Below are 15,878 nucleotides of genomic sequence, written 5' to 3'. Positions count from 1 at the left end.
AGCTGGGGCTCACTCAACCTTCACTGAAGCCTAAATGAGTGCAGCAGCACACCATAAAAAAATCCCAGTGCTAGACAATGAGCTGGCCACCTGCCCACATGTTTCTTCCTTTTAAATAATGCTTCCCCCCCTCAACACCTCAATACCTCACAATATGATGTGAAAACTGGGGTTACATTGATGGCTTCACTACAACTGGGAATGGGTGAAGAGAATCAGGAAAGATTTAGTCCAAGTTCTTCCCATTTGTCTTTAATTTTGCTGTAGCATGAGGCCAGGCAAAATGAGTCCTTAGGATAAATTTGCACGGTAAAAGTGAGGTAGAAATCTGTTTCCCTCCTCTCTGAAATAACATAAAGTACTATGATAATAACTCTGGTATCGGCAGCTGAATGAAAGGCTTGCAATTACAGCACAAGGAGACTCTGACTGTGCAGAATAAAACTGTGATAATTACTTCTGTCATATTTGTACTTAGTCCTCATTAAATTTCAGGAAAATCATCCAGTAGTAAATAATGTGCAATCTTTGCTTTTAAATCAGAGGTCATGAAAGTAAATGGGAAATTCTGTTTTTCCTCATAGGGTGTCTGAGAGAGAAAAAATCCCATCAACTACATTTTAGAACTCAGTTTGCTTATTATTGAAGACACCAGACTGAGGAATGTCATTAGCATGACAGTTTGTTCAAATACAGCATACAAATTTCATCACCAAGAATAGACTCTGAAATTCATAATGGCATAGGCAACCAGATTTGCTTCTTTCATTCCATTAGGGGCTTGAAAGGAAAGATTTAAAAAATTGTTTTAAATTTTAATTCAAACATGAAGATGAGGACTAGTCTACCTTTTTAATTTTAATGCTTAGATGAATGTGATTACAAAGTTCATCTGCATTTTCTGGATATGCTTTCTTTTGCAAAAACAAATACACTTTTTCTTCTTTTAGAGACTGTCTATACTTTTTGTAATAAATACATACATGGAAGTAGATTTTGTTGGTGTTGTAGACACATTAAGTCTGGAAACCACACAGAAGCTTGCATCCATACAAATTTTTCAAGGCATTAATCAGATTTCAACTTCCTTTCTGTCACATTTGTTCTACACTGGATTTCATTCTGATCTCATGATTCAGGAATATTTCAGATGGACTCAGAGGATTTAGATGAAGGTAAATATGGTGTGATTGAGACCACATCTCACCCAGCATCTTTCTAAGTGGAAAGTAAAGATCTGACAGGCTGAGAGGGAAGGTAAAAGGAAAGAATGAATCACTGTTATCCTTTACATGACATTTCAAAATGGTCATTGATGCCTATTGACACTTTTACTTCAGTTTGCAGTTTTACAAGACTGCTTAACAAGAATCTACATGTACCACTGTCAAGGATGTGCTCCCACAACGTATTGATTTTTCTGTATTTTGTCAGCATTATCAGTGAAATCGTGCAGCAGCACAATCTCCATCTAAAAACTCAACAAAATTCAGCATTCTTCAGGGAATCCTTGCAAAGTCTTAGAATAAGGCAGCTGGATAATAGAACTTTTGAAGGAAAAACCAACAGTGTAGCTTTTATTCTGTAGTAAAGCAAAGGTGGAATCCTTGTCTGATATTAACAAGATGCAACCAGTTATGATAATGTTCTTCATATATTTTCCCACTCTAAGGTACTGTAAGTCAACATATGCTACAAAGCCCTGTAGGAAAACACAAGTTGTGCCATTAAAGTTTTTCTCGTTTTTCTTTTCCAACAAGAAATCTCAGTGCTCATCCTTTATCTTTTCATTTGCTTTTGATATTGGTAGTGACAGAAATCAGCACAATCAATTGCATGGCCAGTTATAGTAATCCTTGATCCCTAATATAAAATCATGGAAAAATAGATTGAAACATTATCACCAGACTTGCCTTTGCTGTACTGCAGCAGAAAATGAGAATTCTACCACAGCAGAACAGTTGTAATAATTGCAGCTTTTTCTTTCCAACAATGGCTATTCGATCCCATTCTGATGTAAGCCTTGTGAACTTGGTGCTTTGATGGGGAAATAGAGGGAAAAATCCTGTTCTTTTTGAACAATTACTATTAGGGTGATTTCTAAAGGTTGTTCTGTTGTAAAATGTTAGCAAACAATCAATTTTTGTTTTAATACTTGATTGTATGGGGTCTGGAGTTCTCCATTCTTCTCTGGAGAATACATTTTCTATTTTATTTTCATGAAGTGAGAAATCTGAAATCCTTGAAAGACGATAATGACTACTGACATTAAAAAAAAGGCCTTTTACTTGATCCTTGATTAGTTAGTTTAAAGCCCATTACTGACTTTATTTCTTTATTCAAACTTCTGTTAACTTTGATAGATTAAGATGCCCTTGGTGTTCTTGGTGACCTTGAGAGAATAAAAAAGAACATAGCAAAAACATTCAAGAACTGTCCCTTGCCACCACCTACTCACATTAAATTGAATGTGACCAGACTAGGGATTTTTCACACTTTTCTTGAAATACATGGTCTTTTAAACAGTGCATGTAATACAAAATTGATGAAACCAGGAATTTCATTTAATTAGTTTAAACTTTGCTCTTATTTTTGTTCAGTTAAAGATCATTTAATAGTGTGATAGCATTTTCTGCCATTTTCTATTTGCTCCGAGCAAGAAGAGTTTCTGCTCATAATTGTTTTTTGTTCAACACAATGTGCTTGGAATGTAATAATTGTAATTGTCTTTTGAATTATTGTTAATCTGCTGATATACTTCACTAGTCTGTGCTTATTGTAATGTTTGCCACGTTCCAACAGCACCTTTGTGACAGAGGTTGATTAATGCTGAAATGCCAAGATTGGCCTATTCCCGATTTATCAGCTGAATGTTGAGAAGTATTTCCTCCATGACAGCACTATTTGCATCATCCTTGATTTCTTCTGCCTTTGTTTTCTGGCATGTCTACATTAAAAAAAAAGTTAATTTTAGAAGAGTTCGAAGTAAATTATTATTTTTCTAAAGTTTGATATATTTATTGTTGGTTACATCTCCAAGCCAAGCTCATGCCTGTTGGAGAAGTGACTTCATTTTCAAGTGGATGCAGCCCACAACAATTTCCACAGGGAGTAGCACATCCTCCTTGGTGTAGATCAGTTTATCTAAGTTAAAATTTTTAGTTCCAGCATAGGAAACTGTTTCACTGCAAATTTAAATCCTGTAGATCTTTGGGATTCAAAACAAAAAACAACAAATCGTTTCAAGTGTAATAGAGAATTAAAAGTCCCCCATTTTAAGCTTGACTTTGCTTGATCACATTTGCTGTTGTTTTCAGCTGTGCTTAGTTCAGTGCCTCAATTCTTACAAAACAAAACAAAAACAAAAACAAACCCAAAACAAACAAAAAAGTTGTCCCTTCTGAAATGTTTCCTAAGGGTTTTTTTGTTCATACTGATTTCTGAATAAAGCTAGTTTTCCCTGATCTCAAAATACCCACAGCAGTAAATGTTCTGCTATCAGAATTGCTTTTGTCAAAAGACAAAGAAAGCAAGGTTGAAATTCGTTGTGAGCAATTGCTTGTTGGGAAGATTTATTTGCTGATAAGAGAAGCATCCCAATGAAACTTGGAATAAAATGATGGTATTATAGACATCCTGGTCAAGGTTTTTTATAGCAATGGGTGGTGAATCAGAAGCAAGCTTTTAGTCTAAATGGATTCAAGTGGCTTTTACCTGTGCTGTTTTGTCATGGAGAATTTTAAGTCCAGCTTAATTATACATCAGAAAATTAGAAATATAAAAGTGATCTCTTCCTTTTTGCAACATTCATCATATTGTTGTCCTGTTAGAATAACTTACATCTGTTCTTTTATGGTTCTTCCCTCTTTTATGTTGCACATAATTATGAGGTGCCTTCTTTTACGCTGACATGTACCATCACTGAAAATTTTGATAGGCTATGAATAAATTCAGGAGATGCCTGTTAATGCAAATGTGACTCACATTCATTCTTATTCAGATCTTTACTTATAGAACAGAACTCTGTATTGAGACAAATTCTGCCTTCAGCTACATGGGTATAAGTTAACTCTCACCGACTTCAGTGTCACTGAGTCACACCCACACATCTCAGAGCTGAAATGGGTCTCTTTTCTTTATGTTCAAAGTTTTGTCTTTCCCAGTTCAGGGTTAGAATGAGTTTGTTTGTTTTTTAATCCTATCAGCAGATCTTCTTTTTCAGCAGAATGGGTCCTAAGATTTAGAACCAAGAAAACCACCCATCAGTTCGAAAACATTCATTGTAACACACTAATCCTATTTACTCCTGATGGCTTTGTTTCTTAGATTCTTTATTTTTTCTGCTCAGTGAATTTTCTGCTCCTTGAATTAAATGTAATAATTAAGGTCTTTAAGCAGAACTTCCTCCATTGAGGCCAAATCCATGCATTTAGATAAATCAGCTAACCAGAAAAAGCCAGAAACTGAATTTGTTCTCCATTTTTGCTGTGTTTTAGTTATATGTGCCCTCGACTGGCATGGTGGAAATGGAGAACATATTTAGCTGTGTGGAGCATTCTTAACATTCAGTGTAGAAAAATGTTTCAAATGGCTCCTGGGTTGCTATGAAACCACGAGTACTGATCTCAAATAAATGCCTTTGTCAGCCACCATAAATGATCTTACTCTGCATGTTGAGGACATGGGACTCTGCTCATCATGTGTGCTGATATTCATCTGATGTCATCAGTCTTTTGGGAGACTTCTCCTCTGAGCATACAAACAGAAATGAAATACTTTGCTTGCCAGTAGAGGATGGAGGGACACGATAGTCTTTTAGGAATGCCTTGTTCTGCCCTCGCATACTTTCTAACATTGCAAGGGATTTCCTTTAAATAAATCCAGTCTCTGTTCTTCCTCCTTATTCCAGATGGACCATGACCCCCGAAACCCTGCATATATTGCCACCCAGGGCCCTCTCCCTGCTACTGTTGCTGACTTCTGGCAGGTAAGTTAAACATCTCTTTGAAAACTGAATTTATGTCACAAGTTTTCCTGTGCTTCTTGAAATGTAATTTGTATAAAAATATGTTGTGCTTGACTCATTATAGATGGAATAACTTCAATTCAAACATCTTTTTAAAATCTAGTACATGGATATTCAAGCGATTTATATATAAGACAAGCCCTGCTAAGGAATAGCTGATCTGAAAACTATACTGAAAACCTCAGGCCAAAGTATTCATATTTTAGTGCCAGGTCTCTGTAATTAAATTACTGCCAAGGATTCAGTGATTTTCAGAGGGCCTGACCTTCTGAAGAGTGTAGCCACAATTCATTGTCACTCTCCAGATCAGAAAGGACCGAACACTGAGTGCCATGAATTTTCTCATTGAAACCTATTCCTCACATGCCACAGTTCCCCAATATGCTTAAATCCTTACCTTTTCCCTACCATAGGCAGTCAGGACCCAGCTTCATGAATTTAAGTAGGGGACTTTTTTTTTTTGCCGTATTGGGACTAAATGGAGTAGTTACTGATGCACAATTTGGAGATTACATGGCATACAGGTGTTTTAGTGCTGGTGCAGCTCTCAGATTTAGACCTACACATGTTGCCAGGGTAGATGTGTCTGATGGTGTGATGGATATGTGTGTTAGATTCTCCTTTGGAAGTAAAGAAGTGTGTCTGAAAGTTTACAGAAGATGCCTGGGGAGGAGGCCAACTGGGGCTTATTATCAACATGAACATATGTTTTTATTTTTTGTTTTGCATTATGAATTTAGAGGTTTTTGTTCTGAAGATAGAAAATGTCTGTGTGACAATTTCAGAAGTGTCATTGTAGTTTAAGAGCTTGCATCAGTTCAAATAATCTCTTCATCTGCATCACCTTACCTATCATTAGAAAGTATTAACTGATCCCTATGTCACGATTTCCTACTTTTTCTGATGAGAAATCAGGACATTTTTGAAAAAATCATTGAATTTTGGGTGTGTGGATATTGAACTGCTCAGTCCAAGATATTTTGGGACTGGTTTCTAGAAGGGCAGAGCAAATGCTTTCTGCTTGAAGTCAAGTGAGCTTTTGGTCTGGATTAAATTTGCAAGTAACTTGAGATTTTTGTCTTCCCTATTTGGTAATTAGCTAGAATTGAGAAGACTGATCTTTTTTGCTTGGCACGTGGATTCTTTATAACAGGCATGACACCTGAGGATGTATTTGTTAAGTTACACAAGTTATACATGGAAAGTCAAATAGTTTATTAGCTATCCTTTAATGACATTTTATCATTCCTATGGCCTAGGTTTTTGTTTATTTTTGCATATTTGTATATCTACATTTTGTGTACTTTGACCTGTAAATGCCCCTTTACATGTTGAAAAATGTATGTTCTCATTTTTAAATGAGGCATTTAAAAAGCCCACTTTGTATAAGCATTGCAGAAATCAGAATTAATCATACAAGCATAGTATGAAGGATATCTTTTGTTCTTCCCCCACACCAGTTTGACCAGTTAGGCAACCTGCGTGCATGGTCACAAAGACTACAACTGAAATGTTGTTTCTTTGTTCTGTGATCCAGTCTTCTCCATTCCAACCTCGTACTCAAAAGATCTCTTTCTCTGTTTCCTTTCCTCATGCTGTTTTGTGTGGAAGAATCTTCACTTTCCTTCTGCTCTTTTTGCTGTTTCTCTTCCTAGTAATCCATCAGTGAAAGTTCACTCCAGCTCCCCACCAGATTTGCTGTAAACATCTCCTCAGAAACCATTTGGTAGCCATGGTTCAGCTTCAGTTTGGGTGTGGCTCTGTCCATTTCTGATGTGATGCTCTTTTACTATTTCTTCTGTTAGGTTCCATAGAAAAGGTGTTTCCTGACACTTATTTTGATGATGTCTGTCACTTCAACATAACAATCTGCCTATGCCAGATTGGTCTAATACCCACTTACCTTAGACTTCCTACAGATCACATTTCAATGTGCCAGTTCCTGCCCCAAGACTTTTACACAGCCCAGGGTATCGACCAGATGTAATAAAGAGGCCCAGAGAGATGAGCTCCTCACTGAACACTGCATCCACAACCACTGACATGAAGGAGATCCAGTGTACAAGTCAAAAGCCATGGCTTGAAGATATTACAGTTTATGTCCAGTTGCAGGAGAAAAGTTCATTTCAATTTTTCACCTAATAGTGCCTATTTTAATGTAAAGAATAGGAAACCTGAACTTGCTATGGAAAATAGCTTCACTCCTGTCAGCGCACAAGCCGTTGATATTTACTTGGATAGGGTTTTCTGTAGTTTATGGTGCTTCTGTGATGCTGCCACCAGGGATTGTTTAAAGATTCAATTATTCATTCCTGATACATCTTCTCAGTGGTTCTCCTCCCTCTCCCTCCTCCACTTAATGCCAGCTGTTGCAGAGTTGTGTTGCTGTTTTCCCCCTTTTGTGCTCAGTGAAGCAGTTTTCTAGCTGATAGTGAGAAGAGTGACTTGACTCCAGAAAGATCTGGGACTATTCTGCTGTTCCTTGTCTAAATGCACAATGTCATGCTTTAGCAAGTCCAACAGAAACTCTTGGAGCTTGGCATCACCTTCCATGGCAATATTTACTGGATGTATTTCTTCTTATTTTTGCAGAGATTTAGCTGCTAAAATTCCCGAGAGCCAAGGTGCACAGTGGGCATCAGCCACTTCGTTGTGTCTTGGCTGAAAAGCTGCCCCAGCAAGAACCTGTTGTTATTGCTTCCACTCCTGTAGGCTTTTCAACCTGACTTTTAGAAAATTCTTGTCTAGAGAGCATTTGTTTTACTTGAAAGTGTAAGGCAACTTTCTTGGCATTTACAGCACAGCTGATACCCACAATGAAATCCAAACTGCTTCTGATCTGTCCTGACTGTCTACACTTCATGCTCACATTCCAGATATAGTTTCTAAACCTGCTTTCTCTTAACTTTCATTATATTCTCCCACCAATCAGTGACTACATCTACAGTAGCAAGCAGTCTGGCCCACTATGAATGGATTTATGGAATGTCACAATACTTTGTAGGTTTTACCAAACAGATAATTTAGTTTTAGGTAATCTTTTTTTTTTTTTCTAGTTTTACTGGCAGGCCCCTCTAAAACCTGTTATGTTGATCCCGTGCCCAGTATTTTAGTGCAAGTACTGTTAGACACTCAGCAATCAAATTCCCGTTTACTGTATTCAAGTTTCCCAGATCCAAACCAAGATCATAGTTAGCTCAGTGCCTTTGCTTTCTAGGCAGAGCTTTTTCATACAACATTGATGATGCTTGGTCCTGGCACACATAGTTCAGCATTCTTAGTTCAGGTGAGCAGGTCCAAGCCTAGTACCACTATGGGACTGAAGAGGCACCAGTTCCATTGATCTCACTAGAGACCACTTCTTGGAAGATTAGGTCTTTTGGGTAGGATGGAGACGAGCAGGTATCATTCTTCAGTACCACCTAACTTGAGCCACTAGAGTTGGCCATTAGCCTCAGAATTTTCTGTACAGCTTTCTGTTCATTTGCTTTCCATGTTGACCTGAGAGACCAGCTTGATGGAAGTTTGTCTTTTGTCTTTTGAAGGCACAATGTTTGGGTTGGAGATGGTCCAAATGCCTGGATATTGGTCATTTGCAAATGGTGTTCAAATTTGTATATGTTGTAAGAAAAATAATAATAAAAAAGGCAATAGTCTCACACTGGCTTTTCAAATGGCAAAAGATCTCCACGGTTATCTGTGTCCCTCCAGTTTACTTCTCCAGCTCCTTAGATTCTTGGCATAGCTTCTCAAAGCCAGCAAGTGACAAGTTAGTTCCAACTTTCCTGGCTTACCTATTTCTTTGAAAACTTTCTAGCCTGCAGGAGTTGTGATGTCAGTCATCTCATTGATCTGTTTTTCCACAGGGCTTCCTAATCTATCTGGATGCTCTGTGTTGGCGGCTCAAGCAGAGATTTCATCTCTGCCTGCTTGTCATCTCTTGGACCACTCTGGAAATTTTCCAGCCACTACTTTAATTAATTTTGAAAAGCCTCCAGCTGATTTAAGTCTCCTTTTAATTTTATCTTGTCTTGTTTTCATCTCTTTTTACCAATTACTATTTCTGAGAAATACATCCTTCATTGATTCTATTTTTGATCAGTGGGAATTCCACCTCAAGATTCCCTTTCTCAAAAACTGGATGACTGTCGTCACATGGTATTAATCCCTTTTTACCTGAGTGCTTAAACAATTTGTCAGGTCTCTGTGTTGTTTTCTTCTCAGCTGGAAAGAAAATTCATCCTTGGGACAGGGTTTTGCTTTGATAGAGTTCCATTTTATTTACAAAGAAAGAACAGAGTTTTATTTCCTGGAACAAAGACAGAATCAAATAACAGTCAATAACTTCTTTTTTCCAGACCTCATTCACCCAGTGTTTTACCCCCAACCTCTCTTTCAGCTTTTCTTCTACCAGGATCACAATGCTAGTTTGTTGAGCTGTGCTCGTGGTTCCTTTATTCCTTTTACAAATTTATGCTGCTTATCGGGATTAATCATCTTGCCTTGATTAATGCTCTCTCTCTGCATTAAGCATATCAGTTTCTAGAGAAACTCATGGGTCCATATGCTTCATGTTTCTCTTGTTTTTGATGATAACTTCTGTAATTTTGGTTATCAGGCTTCATGAAAGAGTTTGCTTGTTTCTTACATTTATCTTGAATGAAAGGTGATGATTTTGTCCGGCAGCTTCAGTGAGATTTCACTCAGCTCTTTCACATAGCGCTATTAAAATTCAACATCTCTTTGAACATAATTCAAAAGAAAGAGGATGTAGAACATTTCTGATCTATAACAAGTTTTCGCAGCAGGAGTTCCATGTTGTGAATAATTCTGGAGGCATAAAATTTTATTATTTTCAGTATGCGCTGGGTTATAATTCCATGAAATATTTGACATGAAGTACATGTCTTAACTTGCAAAGTATTCTAAGAAGCAAGGGATGATAATATGCAAGAAGCTGTTTCTAAGAGTTAGGATACTTAGAACCAACTGTCCTTGCACTGAAAAATTGTTCTTAATTATGCTGGTTTTATAAATTGCATGTCTGCTAAGGTTCGTCATCTCCGAATGGAGATTTCTGTAGGAAGCCTTAATTTTTCCCTCTGGAAAATACCCCATATCATGTCTTTCTTTCATAAATCTACCCACGTTTGTCCTTCTTTTCCCTCCTTCTTTTTGGAGGGAAGTGCATTCTCGCATTTTTTTATTTTACCACATTAAGTGAAATAGGGGGAGGGAACAAGCACTTCCTGCCATGCTTTAGTTGCCTTAGAAAATGAACTCATATGTGGTATATATATTTTTATAAGCATTTGTTGTGTTCCTGTGATGTCCTCCCTCCATGACAAACATAATTAATCATTATCTGAACATTATAGAAGTTCTACAGAAAGAGTAGAGAAATGTGATTTTCCTCATTTTGCAAATGCTAAGTACAGAGCACCTATAACAGTAAGTCATGAGAGTAAATTAAATGTAGTCTATACTTGTAGTTTAGACCAGAAAATTCCATGGATTTTGACTAGATAGATCTGTATCTCAGGCTAAATAGATCCCCCAATGCCTGAGTCCCTGAAGGGCTCCAGTTTGGCAAGGATAACTGAGCAGACACCACTCATGAACAGCACCGAGTCAGACACAGGAGCAGGAGGGCAGACTTCAAGTGCTGCCCCTTTGTGGTTAGGATGCTCCTCTAGGAAGCAAGGAAAACCTTCATCATCCTACATGTTCTGAATCAAACCCTTGCTTTTCCTTACCCCATCTTTCCGCCATTATTTGTCAGGGCATGAAATAATCTTGAAACTGGAAATGCTCTTCACCCTCCTTGTTAGAGCTGCACATTTCTTGCTGACAAACAAAAAGAGACCACACTGGAGTGGAGGTTTGCATTGTTGTCACTATAGTGACTGGGGAAACCTCATCTCTGTTTCCTTGATTATTTTTGTACTTTTATTGCAAGACTGTTAAATGTAAAGTGCAGAAGGTGTCCCAAGAGTAAAGTCCATTGCCCTAATATGAGCCAGGGAGTTCAACCGCCATTTGCTTTATTGCTGCCTCAGTCCTGCCTTTCTTGATCTAAAACTATTTTTACTTTTCTCCCTGTTCAGGAGTAAATTATCAGCATCAGTCCAAAAAACTGATTATTGGTTTTCTCCCAGATCACAACGGCATATTAAGAACTGATTCCTGAGTCGCAGTCTTGAGGACGTGATAAATCTTTGCATGTCTAATCAGCAACACTTGCTTCTCTCTTCCCGTTTTGGAATTCAACAAAAGAAATACAAAATACTGTCAGTTGATTGTTTCCTCTGTAAAAAGGATTAGTCATCAGTAGTCTCCAAGGGCAAATCACATAGCAGGAGACCATGTTCCCATAGCTGAATGAGTCTTCCAGCAAAATCAGTGTTCCAAGCCCATGGGCTGAGTAGGAACAACTGTACCAAACCCTCCTCAGTTCTAATTGCTGGTTTCTGTGCTCCCAGTTCAGCACGTTTTGTGAGTGCTGAAATTAATTTACAGACTAAATTATTCTTCTGCATTTTGTTCTGTGCAGACACAGTGCTTTCAAGCAGTTTTGATTCCCAAGTTTTATTTTCTTTCCCTGGAATGGGACTTCCTGCATGCCTAATCAGTTCTCACCTTCAGAAAGAAGAGCAGATGAAAACCAACAGAAAGCAATTCAATGTGTAAAATATGCATATTTTAATTTAATAAAGGAAAAACAGCAAGGGAGACATAGGCACAGAACAGTAGCCCCTAGAGTTCTAGTAACTTGTCAAGCCATGAGAAATAAATATAGCATTAGTAATTCCATAAGCGTTCAGTGAAGGAGTCTGCTTTTACCATGCTCACTTCTAATTATGGTTCTGGTTGGAGAAGGTAGTTAGAAATGGTCCCTTAAAATTTGTATCCCTTTATTGTTTAGTTTCCACATTTTCAATACTAAAGGAAAAGCTAATTTCTGATGATTTTGGTGGACTTTTGCTCCTTAGTGTGGTTTTGTCAGCAGTGCAACTCTAAACAGAGCTCATATTTAAATTATTTAATAATAAGGCTTGAGTTAGGAGTCTACTGAGAAGAATAAGAGCAGTTTTATGTCTCTCTGGGAAAGCAGAAATTATTGCAACACATACAGTCATCTTGAGTTTGCCTTTCCCGCTGACTTCCAAACAAGTGTTGCTGCAACAGCAGGGGACATAATACCATATATAAATACAATGTATTTATACATGTATACATGTATACAGTGTATTTATATATGGTCCTCTCTGAAGACATTTTTCCATCTGCAGTCAGATACTTTTTAAATTAGGTACAGATTGTTGACCATTCATCTTCCAACCTACAGATTTCCTTAACTGTCAGGCACAGTTATGATTTTGCAAATGACAATTCTGACCTTGCCAGATTTGACTCATTTCATATTAAAATTATGTCATTTACAAACAAATATTTTGCAAAAACAGTTTGTATGACTTTTTGACTGGCATACGTTGTGAAGTTCTAGTTGATAACAAAAATCTAAATTTAACCCAATTTCTTTTCTTCCGTTAAAAGATCCCCATTTTTTTAAAAGCTTGTGATGTCTCAGCTGAGTTAATTATTTTCACAATATGTAATGGGATTAATGTTATCTGATGCAACAAGGGTTATTACCTTGCTTTGTTTTTTCTTTAGGACTTGTGTTTATTCATGTTGAGTTTTGATCATTAGAAATTATTTGGGTTCTGTTTGCTGGTTCATCTGCTTTTCCAAGTCCTTGCATTTACCAATTATACCAATTGTATGGCAAGCCTAAAAGACTGAAAAAGTAAATTCTGTAGTTTGCTGGAGGTCTCTCCCAGAAAGCAGGTGGTGTGATTAGCATGTTATATTTAGTAAACTGACTGGATTTAAATTATTATCCCATCTATTTTCTACCTTTAAATCATTGCATTTTAGAAACTTCTCCACTAGTCTCCATGAAATGAAGACTGTCTGGGCAAAGCTCGTATCTTATCATTTCCCCATCATTAAAATGACAAAAATTACTGAAGAAAGAAGTTTGGGGAGAATCATTTATTATAAAAAGAGGCTTCAAATTGATGAAGTGTCTGGGAAAAAAAAGGGGGTTCATATTAACCATTTTATTTACAAGCTAGTAAACAAGGACATTTTAAAGTATAGGCTATCAAAAAGTGATGTTTTATCAGATTTATGGCAGTGTTATAACACTGATTCTCCTATTTGTGACTTTGTTTTTCTCATTACATGAAAAACCAATTCTGTGCTCCTTTTCAAGTAATTCTTACTAAATATAATTCATCCCAATGTGGAAGCCCTTTGTATGGGGCTGGCAGTGCTGGATAACCACAGCATGAGGTCTCTACACTTGGTGGATTTCATCAACAGGGAATTCTGAGGATCTCGAATGCTCTGCTCATCTTTGGGTTGTGGGATTCAGCCTTTAATTTGCAGAAAATTGAATAGGATGGTGTTTTTCTTGTCCAAGAAGTGTTCTTAGAATGATATATATAGCAGAACCTCATTAAAGATCATTACCATGTTACTCTCTAGGCCTACAGGCTGAAGGTGGACATGTCACATAAAATTGTGCAGTGTCCTCCCTTTTCAGCAAAGAATACTCTGCAGGCTCTGCAGTGAGCTCCTGTACAGAACTCGGGCTTTATCGCTCCCATTCACAGCACTCCATTCAACATTTCTTCTTCTACTGACAGTATTACCATAAATTACAAACAGGAACCTGCCTGTGCTAAGTGATTTAAATAAGTTTAGTTTTATATATTGCAAATATATACATGTGTATATTATATAATGAATATATAAAAATATATTTCGTTTATGTAGGCACTTGGAGTCTAAGGCTTAATTTTGCTGGGCTCTACGTAAAAAGAAAAGCTTCTGCCCTGAGGACCTGATGTTCTCTTTATTCTTCTATCACATTGTGCAAACATACGAAGTTCAGAAATATGTGAATTACTTCGTATTTGGAACTGAACTTTTTCCTCCAAGTCCAGCTGAAAAGTCTCTTTGGTAACCACAGGCACTTCTCCACAATTGCTGTGCTGCAATTTTGCAGACCAGATCTGGGCTACCTGTTCTTACTTTACCAAGACACATTCTTGGGGCCACTTTCTAGTTTGTGGACATGTCTGGACACTGAGCACAGCCAACTGTGAAGTGCTGGGAGATGCAGATTCTGAAAGCCCCATCAACTGCTTAAAGATGGGGAGGTGAACAGATGACAGCATAAAACTCTGCGAACTGCCTTTGACTCATCCTGCTTCTGTGTTATTTAGAATGAAATACAGATACCAGCCTGATGTTCCAATATTTAAGTTAGCAAGGAAACAAAGAAAATGCTGTAGTCCTCCAGTCACAGGCTGTGAGCCTTAGTGAAAATCCCATCTCAATGGTACACACAGGAGATTGAGGGACATTTGCTTGTAACAGGAATGAAGGCACTAGATTGTATTGCCTTCTTGATTTAGTAGATTTGACTTCTACTTTTCACGCAATGACCTAAAAGAAATATTATACCCTAGAGTAACTTTGAAATTGTTTGTTTAAATTAACTTTCATTTGGATTTATGCTTAATGAAATCTTCAGAGATGCAGACAGCCCCTCTCTAATGAAATGCTCTGTCTTTGAACCAATGAAAAGGGTTGCCAAACTGTAAGGATTCCTCTCTAAATGAGTGGGCTTTTATAATGTTACACTTGGGTGGCACAAGCAGAGTGCTCGATGATTAGTTTATGGTCTAGATCATTGTATTTTTATTACACTCATAAAAACTGTGTTTCTCCTCATTTTCGTAATGGCTTCAATGAGCTTCTATACCTTCTAGAGGCACATTAAATCGTTATGTGATGAAAGTACTGATTTAGTGGGGCTAGTTTTAAAGTAAGATGCATGTTTTGAATTCTTATCTTAGTCTGATTGCTGGCTGAAAAAGGTGAAACTACGTTAGAATGAATGAAATCTGTATCATCTTCCCTACATATAAAGAAGGTTTCCAGCTGTGGCCTGAAACAAATGCAGTACAAAAAAGATAAAAACGATAAATATACATCTGTCTGTAAAATGTCTATAATTTTAAAGTATGTTTAAATGGTTTTGTGGCATTGTGAGGTTTTAACATGAGGATGAGGAAATTACAGACATTTTTATTTTAAAAACCTTTTTTAAGGGGTTAAAAGAAAAAAAAAGATTCTTTTTAAATTCCACTGTATTTTTTTTTACCCCCCTTCTTTTCAAAATGATAAATAACCCTATTCTGTGTAAACCCTAGATTCATTTCTCTAAATAATTCTAAGCCAGTTTTAAAAGTTGTTTTAATTATGTCGCAAAATGAAAAAAGGGAAGAAAAATGTTATTTGTTTCTCTATATGCAAGCTATTCTTAAAAGAGAAGACAACATCATTATCCATGAATGGGAAACCTTTCTATTTGATATGTAATTAAAAAAAATAATCCTTGAATTGAATGTATCATCTCATCTTTGCACAGTTTAGACAAAGGCCTTTTTTGTTGACAAAATTTACATGTCAATACAGTTGCTTATAAATATTTCTGTGAAATAAACATAACCCTTCACAAAAAGAGCAGTTTGCTCTTCATTTAGTAATTTTATATGCTAGCAAAAAGACAATGAATGTTGTATGCAAATATAACATCAATGTACAGCATAATAATAACAGTTTTTAGTGATTATGCTGCTTGGTATTAATTCATAGGAGCCTTTTTGTTCAGCCATGGGCTGTGTTTGGAACAGAGATATGCCAGACCAGAGCAACTCTGCTTGTTTGCTGTTTCTGAGAGACATCCACAAATCCTTTAGTTGAGGATGTG

General features: G+C 37.0%; 1 protein-coding gene across 3 annotated transcripts in view; it reads left to right on the top strand.

The window, feature by feature from the left end:
• PTPRN2 (protein tyrosine phosphatase receptor type N2) overlaps window positions 1-15,878 on the top strand; it is a 658,488-nt gene that overhangs the window by 607,044 nt on the left and 35,566 nt on the right. For all 3 annotated transcript variants that reach the window (XM_069006416.1, XM_069006415.1, XM_069006418.1), the window contains one exon: window positions 4,910-4,987. In XM_069006416.1, coding sequence (XP_068862517.1) covers window positions 4,910-4,987 — 78 coding nt within the window. The remainder of the gene's footprint in view (window positions 1-4,909; window positions 4,988-15,878) is intronic.

This window comes from Aphelocoma coerulescens, chromosome 2 (genome assembly GCF_041296385.1).
Source record: "Aphelocoma coerulescens isolate FSJ_1873_10779 chromosome 2, UR_Acoe_1.0, whole genome shotgun sequence".
In the NCBI taxonomy this organism is placed as follows: domain Eukaryota; kingdom Metazoa; phylum Chordata; class Aves; order Passeriformes; family Corvidae; genus Aphelocoma; species Aphelocoma coerulescens.
Note: the sequence above shows the minus strand (reverse complement) of the source record. Positions and strands in the feature narration are given on the sequence as shown.